Genomic DNA, 17,243 nt, shown 5'->3' on the forward strand with positions numbered 1-17,243 from the left:
GATTCTACTGCTTTCTTTATGGAATTATTTAAAATCTGAATTAATTTATCTAAAGGCTAATTCTAAAATTGATTTCATTCTTGAATGTGTTTTCTTTATTTTTAATGTTTGAGCTTTAACTTTTTATATATTTACAAAGTTGTTCATCCTGCTAATTTATGCTGTATGTACAGCTGTATTAGTTACTTTTCTCATAGCTGTGATAAAATACTTGAAAGAAGTAATTGGATTTTCTTAAAAAATTGGTTTCAGAGGGTTTAGTGCAACATGACTGGGGAAGGTGCTGAGGCAGAGGTGGGTATAGGGCAACTGGTCACATTGCACTGGCAGTGAGGGAGCAGAGAGCCCAGGTGGTGTGAAACATGTAAGTCCTGATCCTAAGGCTCTGTTTCATCCAGCTAGGGACCATGTCCAACCAAATATTAGAACTTCTCTAAAGAGCACTACCAGCTGAGGAATAATTAATATACGAACCTGTGAGGGACTTTTCTCACATATTCCTTTTTCCCTTTCTCCTTCCTCTACTCTTCTGCCTTTGTATGCTCGGTTTTCATAATATAAATTCTAAGAACTAATGTAATCCAAATCCTCTAGCACTTCATTCCTACTAAAAAAAAATTTTTTTCATCAAAGTCAGTGACTAACACAGGGACCGACTTACAAGTGTATTGTTTTCATAAACGTGTCGTAATAAAGTATGAAGGATGCTACAAACATTTTATACTAAGGATTTCGGTCTACAGATAATCAGGAAACAGTAAAAAACATAACCAAGAAGATATTATAATTAACTTCCTTTTTTTAAATTTCAGAAGAAGCAATTCTCTTTTTATTCTTTCACATTTTAAAAAGTATGATGAACTTGGATCAGTGTGTGCGTGCGTGCGTGCGTGCGTCCATGTGTGTGTGTGTGTGTGTGTGTGTGTGTGTGTGTGTGTGTGTGTGTGTAAAATGCACTGAGTTTCACTGCCGCTGCTTACATAAGCATAACAACCTGCCACTTAAGAAAATGACACATACAACACTGGAGCAACCATTAACTGTTCATTGTTCTCCCATCCATAATGGCATAGTAATTAACCTATTTATAGGATTCTAAATAAGTATTTACACAAAGGGTGTACGAGCTCAGCAATCTAGCCCTCTATTTTAAAGCACGATTTCCACCTATCAGTGTAACATCTCGGTGTACAAGTGAGTTCACTGGACTTAGTAGCAAGTTTAAAACATGAGACAAAACTCAAGCTTACAGTGCATGTTGGACCCTACCTCACCTACAGCATTAAGTTCACCCGACAATGCCGTATGTACATTCTGAGGAGAGTCCCATGGCACACTCGCACCGTCACAGGAAGAAGCCCACGCCTAGACCCACGCTCTTCAGAGCTCTGAGGGAGAAAAGGCTCCGTGAGAACTCGAATGCGCCTGCGCCTGCGTCGCGCCCTGCGCCTGCGTCGCGCCCTGCGCCTGCGTCGCGCCCTGCGCATGCTCAGCGGCTAAGACCTCCGGACTACCGGGACCCTGAAGGGTACCAGCCCGCCCCGCCCCGCCCCGCCCCGCCCCGCCCCGCCCCGCCCCGCCCCGCCCCGCCCCGCCCCGCCCCGCCCCGCCCCGCCCCGCCCCGGCGTTGTCTACCGCCCAGGTCTTCCTTGCTTTCTTTTCCGGGCAGGCGGGCCTTGGCTCCGGGGTTTGTATGTCTCCGGGCGCGCTCATCGCGGGGTCCACGCCACGCTCCATGGCGAGTGCTGCGGAGCGCAGGAGCTGGGCCGCCCTCTGGCTCTGCGCAGTGGGTGAGGAGCGCGCGGGGCGGTGGGGAACGGTGGGAGGTTGGGCCGGGTCGGGGTCGCGCCGCGGGGTGCTTAGAGTATTCATCCGACCTCCTCCGTGGGTCGGGCTTCCTCAGCGGGACTCTGCGCTCGCAGACGCCCCGAGAGTACGGCTACCTTCTCTGCCACCAGGAAGTTTCCGTGACTCCATTGGTAGACGGACAAGGAATGTCGAGCCCCAATTAGCCATAGGTTACAGGGTCTTGTTACAGTAAAAGGCTTTCCTTGCCCAAGCTAAAGAAGAGGATGATGCCTAAGGGCAGATCCTAGTCAGATATCCAGAACTGTGGTATAAAGAGAAACCATGCGTCTTTTAAGCTCTCAGCCCTCTGCTGTCACGGATATTTGGGTTCTCTGTGGTTCACCCCTTGATTCAGCCACCTACTTAAGGTGTGAGTCTTTTTCCTACCTATTTTGGTGAATTGTATTTGGACTTTATATCGAAGGGATAAATGCTACTAGAGAAAGGGGAAATTATTTTAATGTCTAGGGCAGAAAAATAGCGAAAAGGAAAAATAAAACGAGAGTGGAAATATGTAGAACAAACAACTATTATTATATGTACTTTCATAGTGCTTGTCCCTTGCAATATGATTGCATGCAGAGTAAATTTTTACTGATTGGATGAACTAATTATGCTTTTGTGTCACTTAAATCTTGTAATGGATCATTGGTGAGGTTTGGGTTTTTTTTTTGATAGATAGTAAAAAAAAATTCAAACATTGAATAGGCAATTTAGACTAAAGGTAAAAACAAAGTAATGAATCATTTATCTTCTACATTTTGTCCTTTCCAGTTATTTTACTTGACCTGGCTGTCTGTAAAGGATTTGTAGAAGATCTAAATGAATCGTGAGTATACATATATGTGTAAAATACTGTTAAATACTGTTTAACTTTGCCTAACTCAGATGCCTTCTAAATATCCACACATGAATCTAATCTTTTAATAATAGGTGCTGTGGTGACTGATATTAACATTGTCAGTTTTGTTTCAGGAGTTGTATAGAGTGCCTGCCATTTACATGCAAAATGGAAGAGTGCTGCAGAGAGTTCTGCTAATAGTTATAAGGTGAAAACCCAACAAAAGTCTCCTTATTGTTTTTTTGTTTTTTTTTTTTTTTTTGGTTTAATCATACAAAGTTAGCGCTGGAATTCGGTGCTTAATCTATAGTATAACAGGTTTATTCGTGAGATCTTGCTCACAATAGGTGGGAAAACTAGCTTCATTGCAAAATTCAAGGTCAGTATTTCTGCCTTCACGGCAACTGACAACAATCTCTTCCTTGGCAGGCCACATGGGTGCCTCTCCCATACCAGATTTGGTGTGCAATCAGTCTCTGGAGGGACTTGTAGCCAAGGACTCAAGCTTCCCATGCCAACCAGGCTCAGAAGTATACCAGCATTCCTAGCCTACTTGTTGGTACATTTTTTTTTTGGCATTTTTTTCATATACTTTGCTACTAAAATGTTCTTTTTGAAGTCTTTAACTTAGTTACTTTTCTACTTATAGAGAGGCAGAAATCTTTTCTTCTGTGTTCTTCATCAGTGAGATAGATTTCCCTGTCTGTACTTCATCTGCATGATACTTGTATGGTACTATTTCATGATGGAAACAAACACCACCTACCAAGGAGCTACTATCTTTTTTATCTTATATCTTTCATTGTTAACAGTAGATGAATCAGTACTTATTACTTCCAGTTTTGCTTTTCTGTGTGAAATGGTGTGGGCGTGTGTTTGTAGTTTGTATATGTGAGCACAGCCTTTGTATGCTTGTGCAGAGGACAGACGAATACTCTGGTAGTCCTGCTCTACTGCTTTATGTCTTTGAGACGGGGTCTTTCCATTAACCTGGTTCTGGCCAGTATCTAGTAGGCCCCAACACTCTTCCTGTCCCTACCCTGTAACACTGAGGATCCAGGCATGGTGTTAGCTTTTTTTGTGGGTGCTAGAATCTAAACCCTGATCCTGCTTGCACAATAAACTTTCTTACTCACAGAACAATTTCTTCAGACAATTTCAGTTTGTTCCTTGTCCGCATTATCCACCTTGGCACCCAACTGTGTGATAGAATGGCTGTAGTAAGTAGTATGGTCATTTGAATACAGGTACTTATGGATTACAAAGAAGTATGAACATCCCATGGGTTCTAGTCCTAGTGATGGGCATTGAAGTTGTGTTTGAAGATTATTTATAGAAACTATATGTTTTCCCAACAAGGAAAAAAAAAAGAAACTATATGTTTAAGGAAAATTCTTTGATAGCAAGAACTCAATGGTATCTTGTGGGGTATTTCACTTTCAACCACTTTTTCATACTTCTCTCTTTTTTTTTTTTTTTCTTTTTTTGCTTTTTGAGACAGGGTTTCTCTGTGTAACAGTGCTGGCTGACCTGGACTCTCTTTGTAGACTAGGCTAGCCTCAAACTCACAGTAATCTGCCTGCCTCTGCCTCCCGAATGTTAAGATTACAGGTGTGTACCACCACACCTGGCTTCACACTGCTCTTATAATGGTAACTGCCTGAGCAGGGGAGGTTTCACTTTTGGTAATCATTTTGCTCCTGAAGTGGATGCTCACCTGAAGGCTCTTTCATTACAAAATAGAGTACCTTGCTTGATGCCTGAATGTGAAAACTGAACTGTATCTTGTCATAGTGCCAGCCAGTTTTTTCACTCAGATATACAAGACAGTGCTCCATGAAAAGGGAATCCAACTGTGAAAAGACACCAAAACAGTATGGGGGGGAGCCCCATTTGTCACATCCTGGTGAAAGCTAAATATCCTGTGCAGGGAGACTTCCGAAGCCTAAAGGCATGCCATCCTCACCAGATGAAACATGTTGAACCCCTTATATTGTCTGTAATATTACTATAGACCTAAATGCAGTAATGTGTCTCTGGATGTGCATTGACATCCTCATGCTTTGTGCCGCCTTGCTAGGTGCTCTGCTGTATTTGCGTCCTGCTCAGACTTTCTGAGAGCATTGCATCTGATGGTGGCCCTAGAGTTTTGAGCTAACTAACTGATGGAATTTTACAAGTTCATTATAGCCTGGAATGTGAATCTCAGACATTGACCCCAATGCAGCAATTCTGGATTTGTTGCTTTTCACCAATATTTTATGAGAGCTGCATCCTTTACCAAAAAATGATGGGATTCCTCCTAAAATCCAAGTTCTTAATAAAAATAATGGGCCAATCTTTTTTAAAAATATATTTTATTAATTTATTCATATTACATCTCAATTGTTATCCCATCCCTTGTATCCTCCTATTCCTCCTTCCCTCCCACTTTCCCCCTACTCCCCTCCCCTATGACTGTGACTGAGGGGGATTTCCTCCCCCTGTATATGCTCATAGGGTATCAAGTCTCTTCTTGGTAGCCTGCTATCCTTCCTCTGAGTGCCACCAGGCCTCCCCATCCAGGGGACGTGGTCAAATATGGGGCACCAGAATTTGTGTGAAAGTCAGTCCCCACTCTCCACTCAGCTGTGGAGAATGTCCTGTGAAGGGGCCAATCTTATAAGCAGTGTTTTCTAAGTATAACCTTAGGCCACTGCGTTAAATTTCCTGCACAGGCTCAAAATAGAAGAGTGAAGAGCTTACACAAACATTGTCATCCCTCAAGACTCCTGGAGATTAGTTCCGGGATTTTAACAAAGTCTGGATGTTCAAGTACATTATATAAATTTATGATATGCTATATATGATAACTTATTTACATGTGTCTTTACACATATTACATATATATAACTTATTTGCATGTCTCTTGCACACATCTTCCTTTGTATTTTAACTCATTCCTAGAGTTCATGTAAAACCTAACAAAGTATAATGTAAATAGTTTTGCTGTATTGTTAATGGAATAAAGACAAGAAGCAAAAACTAATACTTGTTCAGTTTAGAGGAGCCCCTTGTTCCAAATGGAATACCAGATTAAGGAAACAGACTGCATTTGTGGTTTTCCCAAAAAGTTCTTTCTTTTTTATAGTTTTTCGATTTTTTATTTTTTTGGTCAATTTTCAATTTTAATTCTTAAAATGTTTACTGGATAGGATAAGATTTAACAGTCACTGAGTAAAATTTTTATGTAAAACTTTTATTCAAAGATTTTGTTCTGTAATGATTAGTTCAATATTTTTACTTAAGTGGCAGATTTATAAATTATACTAATTGTAGGGGGTCTGGAGAGATGGCTCAGAGGCTAAGGGTACTGACTGCTCTTCCAAAGGTCCTGAGTACAATTCCCAGCAACCACATTGTGACTCACAACCATCCATAGTGTGATCTGATGCCCTCTTCTGGCCTGTAGGTATACATGCAGGCAGAGCACTGTATATATAATCAATAAATCTTTAAAAAATAAATAAACAAATTATACAATTGCAATAATAAATATTATTGGCAGGGACAGTGTTTGTAAACAGAAATATAAAATCAGATTTATTTTTCCTTTTGTTTTTAGATTTAAAGATAATCGAAAAGATGACATATGGCTTGTTGATGTGAGTATGTAAATTTAAGTATCAATTTTGCTCTCTGCAAAGAGAACAAATTTGTTTTCTCAGATACTGATACTTGTATTCCCCCCATATGTATGTGGGTGTACATGTATGCATGCATATTTGTTAAGTGTGCATTCACTTGTGTGTGTTAGTGTACGTAGTGTATGTCTGTGCCTATGAAGGGCAGAGGTTGACACTGTGACTTCTTCAGTTGCTCAGCATCTTATATAATGTAAGACAGACTCTTTCACTGATGGAACTCAAGATTTTTTTCTATTTTGGTTAAGTATCTCCCCATCTTTCTCCTGTGTACTTAGACTTTTGTATTTAAATGACCCTGAGAATTTTCTAGTGCCTGGCACAGAAATTTATTTTGGATGAAATGCTGAGAATAGGGTTATTCTGTGGGAAGCTGTAACCTTTTCTTATAATGAGGTGTTGTAGATTATATTTTAAGGAGATTATGTTATGATTTCAGTGTAGACTTAATTCATCTCTTAATTATTTTGAGAACTTGAGTTATATTAATATAACAATAATATCAAACGTACTTTCATCCCAATACTGAGCAAAGCTAAATTTGGGGGTTTGCTCTAACAAATATCGGGGGGGGGGGAGTTCGATCCATGAAATAGAACAAGATAGCAGAGTTGGTGACTGTTAAGGTAGAAGATAGGACCTGAGAATCTACTGCTTAAATCTTTCTTCTTTTATTTCAGTGTGAACGTTCCATACTATCAACTTTAAAAATAAGCCTTATTTCATGAAAATAAATAAATACTGTGTTAATATCATATAACCCAGGGATCTAATTAAATCTGATGGTTCTGTGATATGAAGGGCTATGGTTCTGATCAACCTGACTTGTCCCTGTGTCACATTTCTCAATGATCACCTCTACTCTGCTAGTGAAAACAATAGAACTAAGGAAATTCACCTACCTCTTAACTTTTTGTACTAAGAACATATTTTTTTATGAACACAGATTGTATGTGGTATGGTACATGCTTGTTTACTTAGTGTTTTTATATAAACATGGACACATTTGCACAGAATTAGAGACTTTGAGTCAATCACATTTCTATTCTAAATAGATATTGATAGTCAATTAAAATAAAGTTAAAATACTAGTTTTGAGGTATCTATCTATATTTATCTGTTTTGTTATATTGCTTGGATAAATTCTTTGAATATTATGATTGATCCTCATAGTGATGCAGCTTCTTAGTGTGTTTTCTTTCTTTCTGTATAGTTTTATGCACCCTGGTGTGGCCATTGTAAAAAACTAGAACCGATTTGGAATGAAGTTGGGCTTGAAATGAAAAGCATTGGTTCTCCAGTTAATGTTGGAAAGATGGATGCTACTTCCTATTCTAGTAAGCTCATAGTTAATTATTTTATGGTTCTAATAATAGAAATATTTTAATTGAAACTGTTTTCAGGGTGAGTAGAAGAGATGTTTGTTTTATCATGTAAAATTATCATAATAACTTTAATAACTTAATACTTTAAGGTTATATACTTTGAGTTAAATGAATTAGCTATTAAAATTTTAATAAATAATGTGAGCTAATCTTATATTTTGGTTGTGAGCTTAGCCTTTAATGGCTGAGCCATCTCTCCAGCCCATGTGAGCTAATCTTAATCATAGTGTAGACATGCAAGCCATTGTTTGTTCCTAATTGAGTCCACATTGATCATAATATATTATAGGAGACTACTATAGAAAAGTTGATTTTGTAAGTGCAAGCTGAGGAAAAAAGATAGGGAAATAAGTAGAAGTTTAAAAGGTGGACTGAGTTAGAAAAAATAAGTGAGGGTTAGGAAGGTATTGAAAGTAGAAAATGAGATTAATAAATGGATGCAGAAACTGAATGAAGCTGAGACAAGTATAAGTACAATAAGCCAAATCTGCCCTGCTGCCTATTTTTATAAATAGAATTATTCGATGCCACAGTCATTTGTGTATTGTTATGTAGATTATTTTCATGCTTCTTTGTCAAAACTGAGTTGTGACAGAAACTACATGCCCCATAACATAATCTTCATTAAGAAGTGTCTTAAGGGAAATAATAAAAGAAGAAATTAAGCTTAGAGAAGTGTGAGGTATCAGAGCAATTTGGAAAGAGCTTCAGAGACAGTAAGGTTGGTACTGCCTATTGCTCTTGTGTGTGAAACTGGGAAGGCTTCTGAAGATCCTAAGCTTTGGCTTTATCAGTAAACATTTAATTGTGATATTTCTTTACTGGCTGTTTTGAAGTTTGAATGATGTGATACATGTAAAATCCTTTGTGTTCAATAAAATTAGTTTCCTTCTCTTTTACTTAGGAAAGAATTGTGTTATGTGGCAATATGTATGCTTGCTCTCTTTAAAATAAAACAAAAATGAGACAGGCTCTTTCCCTGTAGTTCAGACTGGCCTGGAACATTCTATTATGTCCCTGGACTCATATCACTCTTCTTCCTCAGTCTCCCAAGTACTAGCATTACAAGTATGAAGCAACACACCCAGCTACTTACTGTCCTTTTTTTTTTTCTTTAGGACAGTAAGTTTATGTTCTAGATTGTACTTTGGGTCAAGACAGGCCCATGTTTTTAATCTCAACTCTTACATCCTATTTTGTGGCTATGAAAGAAGCACTTAACCTAATTTTAGTTTTTTGATCGATCAGGGAGCAGTAATCTTTAGGGTGGTGAACATTGCATAATGTTTCATACTTAAAACCCATTGGTGTAGTAGATAGTGCATCTGATGATACAGAAGGAGCCATATTAAGAGTTTCCTACGTCAGGCAAAGTTTTACATTTTATCATTTGTCAATAGGGAGAGAACTCATTTGAGGAAAAGCAAATGACTTGATAAAAGAAATGTTTTGGGCAGAAACTTGTAAGATGAAGGAAAAGATCAATACATACAGAAGGATAATCTATATGAAATGTTATAGGTATTCTGTGTAGGGGCCTGGAAGCTTAGGCTTGAATGGAAACAGCAGAGCAGTAAAAATAATGTTCATAGTAATTTGCAAGGCTGAAGGTATAGATGGGATAAACTGTAATCCTAGATGTACTGCTGTATTGCAAGCAGGACATTTTGCTTTTTGTTATGTTCAAGCTGTCAGCTAGTTTCAGTTGGCAGTTTTTAGTTTACTGATGTTAGTGAATTAGTGATCTAGAATGTAGATGAGTTGTCAGAGCTGGAATTACTAAACCAAATAAATGAACTTTTGAATACTAGAAGGAGATAAAATGACTGGCAGACCCTTGTTGTAGAGAGGAAGGATTATATGCTTGGATTGGTATGTTTGAATTAGTTTTTGACCGTATTAGAAGAGTCTGGCAAGATGGCTCTGTGGTTAAGAGCACTTTACTGTTGGAGAGGACCTACCTAGGTTTGGTTCCAAGCATCCAGTGGGTGGCTCATAACCACATTTAATTTCAGCTTCAGAGGAGCTCACACACATATTTACTTATGGTGCAATCATTCACTTGTCCACTCAATCAGATTATACTTCTTAACTATTTATGAGCCTCCATTCCAATCTTTAGAGATTGTTTAAAGGTCAAACAAGTTCCATTAGGCCAAGAAATGCTTAATAACCTATTAGAGAATGAGAAATAAACTAGTAAGTGCCAAAAAGTCTGGAAAATGGCAGATTAATTGATCATTTGAATCACTTATTGGAAAATACAATGGACATATAAAGAAAAGTCATTAGAAAAAATACATATAATACATGTAATGCATTTAAATTGTAAATATCTTAAAGATAAACTGTGTGATGCCTCAGAGATATTACATTAACTCAAAACACTTATATTATCTGATATTTTAAATTTAGTATTCATTAACTGACCCTTTTAAAGGGGTTCTGTGATTAGGAAAATTAGCCAAGTGAGAGATAGAATTCCTTGATGGTAGAACACTCCCTTGCATGTATAAAGCTAGTAAATTTTGTTTGGTAGTTCAGGTGAGAAAGTGTTTTACATGCTATGAATTCGTTTATAATTTTCTTTTTAGCCACTCTAATTGGGACTTCCCCCCCCCCCACTTTGTTGTTTTGTTTTGTTTTGCTTTGTTGTTTTTCGAGACAGGGTTTCTCTATGTAATATCCCAGGCTATCCTGGAACTCTTTTTGTAGACCAGGCTGGCCTTGAACTCACAATGATCCACCTGCCTCTGCCTCTCAAGTACTGGAATTAAAGATGTATGCCTCCATGCCCATTGGTACATTTTAATTTCATAGGTGTGATTATTACAGCTTATATTTCTCGTTCACAAAACATTGTTATATAGAGCTGACCATACAGAAAATATGCATTTAACACATCTTGTGTAAACTGCATATCTTTGGGAAAGGGGAAAGAGAAACTCATACATATGGAACACTGTCACCTGCCAAGTATTTTACCTTGTGTGATACACTCTGTGGATATAGACCAGTGAAACTCTTCTACTTCCCCTTCCAACTTACAGCCCAACCAGAGCAGTAATACATTCTTTCTTCTTGTTGTTAAGATGTTTTTAATAATTATTTACTGTTAACAGTATTTTGTATCCTTTCGGCCTACAAAGCAAATAACTGACACAGGGAGACTGAAACTTTAAAGCTGCCAGCACTTTGCTGGGCAGAATCTGAACTGATTCTAATCTGCTCATAAACTAATCAAACTATTCTAAGCCTTGTAACATACATATATTCCAAGCACTTGCCACTATGACCCATTCCTCCTCCAACTGTCAAAAAACCTCTCCTCACTCCAGCCTTCAAACTGTCCCCTCCCCTCCAGGAAGTCCCGCCTCTCACTTACTGTTTTTCTGCCTAGCTGATTGGCTAAGCAGCGCTTTATTGATGGTTGATACAATTACTCACTCAGCATTCCTCCACAATGTACACAATGTTTTGTCTGCATGTACACCAGAAGAGGGCACTAGATCTCATTACAGATGGTTGTGAGGCACCATGTGGTTGTTAGGAATTGAATTCAGGACCTTTGGAAGAGCAAGCAGTGCTCTTAGTTCTTAGGAATCTTGTCACTAATTTAATAGGCCAAACATGGTCTATTACAAAAGTCATTCTTTCATAGAAAAGCTGTAAAGTCAGCATTCATTTACCTAGAAGATAACTTAATGAGTGTTCCTTCCATGATGGTATGTACCAGTTGCAGAATCATTTCCCTATAAGCCAGCACATGCCAGACACATTCTAGACATTGGTAATACACCATTGAACAAAGGGAAACTGGGCTATTCCGGTACATAAACTAGAAAAGAAACAATATCCAATAAACATAAATAAGTTATTTTATCATTGAATATACCGTCTCCAATGTACTGTACAGAAAAAGAATGTACTTTTTAGTATATTGATAAACATTGATAAGTATTCATAAACTGCTGTCTAGAGATCACATAGTTTTGTTCTTATAATTCTCAATGCTTCCTTAAATACCGCAAAACTTTAAATACAGACATTTTGATGCAATTGAGAGTTAAATTGATAAAGGACTGATTTTTTTTTAAGCCACCTGTCCTTGTTATTCTTTGTTGTCTGTACAGTTATAAACTTTTGACTATTTCATAGATACCTCTCCTGTGCATTTTGGACATTGTGTTTCTCAATATTTGGTCTGTCTACCTGTGTTAAGATTACCTGAGTACTCACTGTTAGTTTAGAATCCAGACACCCACACTGCCATATCATTTGAAAATATTTCAGAGTAGGTTATGAGAATAGTTTTGAAGGCATTTTGAATACTTCTACTGCAGAACTTAAGTTGAAGAACCATAAAGTAGAATATTGGTATGTAGTTACATGATTTGGGTTTGGTTTGAAAGAGGGCTATTCAAAGCAGTCATGTAGAAATAAGATTATTTGACAGTAGCTTATTCTCAGTTGTATAACTGTGACTGAAACAAATAGACACAATGAAACAAATCCCAGTGTATAGAACTTTTGAACTGGAACTTTGAATTAGTATGATTTATTTTTCTTTGTTTCAAATAGTGACAAATTTTTTATCCAGTTTTAATTAGTAATTAATCTAGCATGTCTTAAAACATCTACACATACACAAATATCTACTCTTCCAGGAATCAGTGCTAAAAGTATTTCTCATATAGACGTTAAATTGTATAGTTTCCTCAAATGTTTCTTTCTATTGTGGAGCCCCTAAAACCCTGCTTACTCTCCAGCCTACATACAGGCTTTACAGTAAGGATTATGTCAGCCTCACTTGCACTGGTACCATTCCTATTCCTTGTTCTTGTTAAAGGATTATGTTTGCAAATTTCCTTTCTAGACTGCAAAACATTTTAGTCTACGACTATAATTATAAGATAATGAATGCCATGGTTTTCTTCTTTGTGAGATTTAATACTTAAAAACAATCAAGTTTATGTAGATATACTTTTTTCTGAATAAAAGGCTCATATTACTTAGTTTTCTCAGTTTAAAAGGAACTTAGAAATATTTATTCTTTTTCTTATCAAGGCATTGCTTCAGAGTTTGGAGTTCGAGGTTATCCAACAATTAAGCTGTAAGTTGAGTGTTGTATGTTTGTCTGTATGGTTTTAATAGTTCACTCTGCTTATATTTTACTTATTCTAGTACTTTCTTTGGAGGGCAAAGGTTTGGGTTCAGCCATTGTTTTTAAGCCAAGAGTACGATCAAAGGTGAGAAAGTTCACCTCTATACATCTTCATATTTAAGTGTGTGGTATACAGCTAATTCAGTAAATGTGTTCTGGATGTTTACTGTGTAACATGCACTTACACTTACACTTAAGGTGTACATCATAAATTATGAAAGGTCTCTTGAGGAGCCCCAGTATGTTTCTGCTTTGCCACTGCAAATCACATCTAAGAGATTTCATTCTTGTATAATTAATGACACTAACTTTATTAGAGAAAAATGATAAATATTCATTTTAATCTATGTGTACTAGAGAAATTAAGTTGGAAAACAATGTGGTGAGTTGGGAAAAAATGTTTTAAAATGATTTTGCTAAATTTTCCTGTTTTTTACATTAATCTTATTTTCGTGCTGTGAGCAGCTAAGCCATTTTTTTTTTCAGTTTTTTTATTTTAAGTAAACTAACTTTACCCCAATATTTTAAAACCCCCAATTTTTTATATTAGTCTGGGTTTTTTTAATTGACATTTTTCCTTTGTTTTTAGTTTTGTTTTGTTGAAAATGTTATTCTATTACAGTGTATGTTAATGGTCCTTTCTCTTTGTTATTAAGAGCTCTGTTTTTGCCTATTAATTGCTCTTTTGTATCTGTACAGTTGGTTAAATATAAATTTATTCATTGACATGTCTTTTGGAAGATAATCTGTGTTTTAGGAAAACTATTTTTATGCCTAATTCATGATGCATGTTGGGGGTTTTGCTACCACCAAAATAATCTAGTCCCTAGTCCTTTTATTTTCCGCTTGATGGAGAATAATTAAAATTACTCTGATTTAAGCTCTTGACTGTAAATGTACAAATTACTCACTTTTCTGAAGGTTCATACTATAACTCTACACTACAGATTAAAATGTATCTCTGATGTGTATGTGGCACATTGCCTTTTCCTGTGCATTGTAAGTTGCTGGTTCTCAGGGGACTCTGCACACTCTGCTTTACACAAGTGCGCTGCTCTTAAAGCTTCTTCTTATTTAGTGTTTTATGCATTTTAAGCTTATACTTTAGTAGAGGAGGATTGAGAGTAAATATGAGGACGATTAATTTCCAATTCTTATCTTTTATTTTTAAGATTAAAGGGAGACTTGGCATATAATTATAGAGGACCACGGACTAAAGATGATATAATTGAGTTTGCTCACAGAGTATCTGGGTAAGTTGAAAAAGCCTTTACTATATGATTCTAGTATTTGAAAGAAATGTATTTTAGTAGATTATATTGAACATACATATTTTAGATATTAAATGTGTTGTATACATTTATGAAAATATAAGGTTATATAGCATATGCAGTGAAGTTCTGTAAAGATAGATGATATAGTTTATGTTAATTTTTTTCTCCAATGAATTTTAATATATTTTCAAAATTTTTATTATAGATATAACAGTCTGTCCTATATATTAAGGACATCCTAAGCCCCTACCTCAACTCCTCCCAGAGATGCTTGAAACTGCCTAGTACCAGATCATATGAATGTTTTTTTTTCCTTTCTTTCAAAATATCTTGTACTTCTCGCTTTTCACTTAAAGGAAGCACTTGATTTCCTTTCTTTAGTATCTGGATTTCCAATGTCACTAACTTCTGCACTTTGTTCCATTGATAAACAAACTAAGGATTACTTGCTCACAGCCCTGAGTAATTTACTGGCTGTCTCTGTACTCTTTGAAGGAAAGCAGTGTACAGTGGGGCTTCCTGTTATTCAGAACAGTGCACAGTTTAACTTATGGACTGGTTCCTGTGGAAGTTTCTACTTAGTATTATCAGACCATAGTTGTTATGAGTAATTGGAAACATGGTAAAAGAAATTAGGAGTATCTGTTAGCAATTTCATGAATCTTATTTTTTAGAAATAGTTCTTATGTTGTAATGCCGTGTATCAACTTACATAGCGTCTTCTCTAATTTCAGAGTCTTAAAAGAAGCCCAGATGTTATTGCTCTTAGAGACTTGGGGTTTCATTTCTAGTTTGTGGTGATGAAAATATTTTTTTAAATACATCTAAATTAATTTTCTTTGCCATCACATTTTTTTTCAATGCTACCTGCAAAGTATTCTGGCAGTATTGGCTTAGCTAGTGACATAGTTAAAACCCAGTGAGCCATTTGCACTGAATTACCAATCTTTGACTTATTGCTGATCAGGAAGTAGATCCTTCACAAGCAGTTCTTGCTGATTTGAATGTGATTTTTAAAAAACAAGATATCTACATCTTTCTAATGTGTAAAGAATATCAGTGTTTATAATTATATTTGTAATATGCTTATGTGTATCTTTGTGAAGAGCACTTGTCAAGATCAATTTATATTGGCTTTAAAGTTCTACACACTTTATTAGCTTAATAGGATATATTGGTAATTATAAATAGCTTGAGGTTGAAACAGGATAGGTTCGTGGTGTAAAATTAAGCCTCAAAATATTTGTGTAAATGCACAGATTTAGGAATGATCTTTGTTATAGTTTGTGACTCTTATATGTAATTTCAACTGTATTTTCTCATTTTGATTGTATATTTCTCTTCATTTACTGTGTGAATAAATAAATTTTGAAACACGTTTATTTGAGGTAAATGACGCTAGTGGTATATACACTTGACTCTCCTGTGGCTTCAGGTAGTTTTATGTTTGGCAGTTATTGATTGCGTTTTTCTTTAACTGTAAGAAGAGATTCTCCTGATGTGAGAGTGCCTCTGGAGTAGGGGAGATTTCATGACTCAGTTTAGAGTTGCATCACTTGCTGGTTAATTATGAAGGGTTGAAGCAGAGGCTCGGGAGAATGATGCAATGACCTTAAAAACTGTGTGTTTTGAAAGTGTTCACTTCGCAAAATAGGTTCTGTTTATTTTATAAGTTTTGTCGACTAAAAGTATGATAATCTATACCATATTTTTAAAAAGAAAGCATTTATTTTATCTCTTAACTTTATAAGTGATATGTTTTATAGTAACCTTTATTGTCATTCATTTATCCATTTGTTTTAAAAATGACTGTTTATTAAATTTTGTAGGAAAGCTTTCTCTTTGTGCTTCCATTTTATTTTTCTGAAAATAAATAGTAATATAAATTAGAAGCTTGGGACTTTGACCTCTATAGGGTACTTAAGAAGTATGTAGTATTTAAATTGACACATATTATATAAATACTAACTCTTGTTGACTCCTGGGATACTATTTCTGTAAGTATGCTTTTGAAAAGGAAAGAATTCTCAGGTGAATTGTCTTGCTTTTAGCCAAGGACTATAAATGGATGATCATTCTATATCTCACTAATTTAAAATAGTGTCGATGATGTCTAAAATGATTTGAAGCTGTCAGATTTAATTTTGCATACTACATAGAATTTTACTATGTAGTACACAAGTACCATAGGCTGAAATTTTACTTGAGTGGGTTTGGTGATATACATAAGTGCAGATAATACATTGCTAAAACATGTCCCATAAGAATGAATTGTGCTCTATCTTTAGTTCACTACCATTTGTTTTGTTTTCACACAGGGCTCTGATTCGACCTCTTCCAAGTCAACAAATGTTCGACCATGTACGGAAGAGGCACCATGTATTTTTTGTTTATATTGGTGGAGAATCACCCTTAAAAGTATGACATTATCTTTTTTTTCCACATGAACAGACATGTTGTAATTTTATGTTTGCTATGCAGCTATGATTCTTCCAAAACTTTGAAGCAAAATATTTTAGCTTATCTATTTTTCACAATGAAAACACTTTCTTTAGTCTCTCTTACTAAATTTACAATTATGAAATTATCAAATTGAAATTAAGTGAAATTTGGATAAAGCTTGCCTGCCTTAGTTTTTTTTTGCATCACTTTTTCGTACTTTAAGTGAAAGACTGAAAACTGTTGTTCAGATGTTACCTTTTTAAAGCAAAGCACTGTGCTTAAGTTTACTTAATGTATATGTGTATTTGTGTATACTTTTCTTATTGTCACCACCATCATCATTAATCATCATTGCTAATCTCTATTAATAAACCTGAGTCGACTTTGTGTTATAATTCATCAACTCTTTTTGAAGGGGAGGGTAGGATCACTTAGTTGCAATGGTGGTTTGCCTTCACAACAGTACATTTGTTTTAGTTATAGTGTCTTATTTCACTGAAAGGTAACATGGTAGGAAATCTTTATAGTATATTATAGTTAATTGGATTATTAAATAAGGAATAAATTTTTTATCTTTAATGTTTAAGATATCCTTTTTCTGTTCAA

The 17,243-nt window shown here is 36.0% G+C and overlaps 1 protein-coding gene across 1 annotated transcript in view; it reads left to right on the top strand.

The window, feature by feature from the left end:
* Nucleotides 1-1,591: 1,591 nt before the first annotated feature.
* LOC311591761 (protein disulfide-isomerase TMX3-like) overlaps nucleotides 1,592-17,243 on the top strand; it is a 33,815-nt gene continuing 18,163 nt past the window's right edge. The window contains exons 1-7 of the mRNA XM_084803406.1: nucleotides 1,592-1,790; nucleotides 2,623-2,677; nucleotides 6,294-6,333; nucleotides 7,586-7,709; nucleotides 12,825-12,870; nucleotides 14,094-14,174; nucleotides 16,514-16,613. Of these exons, the coding sequence (XP_084659532.1) occupies nucleotides 1,694-1,790; nucleotides 2,623-2,677; nucleotides 6,294-6,333; nucleotides 7,586-7,709; nucleotides 12,825-12,870; nucleotides 14,094-14,174; nucleotides 16,514-16,613 (543 nt within the window). The 5' untranslated portion in view covers nucleotides 1,592-1,693. The remainder of the gene's footprint in view (nucleotides 1,791-2,622; nucleotides 2,678-6,293; nucleotides 6,334-7,585; nucleotides 7,710-12,824; nucleotides 12,871-14,093; nucleotides 14,175-16,513; nucleotides 16,614-17,243) is intronic.

Source organism: Acomys minous (assembly GCF_964271855.1).
Source record: "Acomys minous genome assembly, contig: scaffold_29, whole genome shotgun sequence".
Lineage (NCBI taxonomy): Eukaryota > Metazoa > Chordata > Mammalia > Rodentia > Muridae > Acomys > Acomys minous.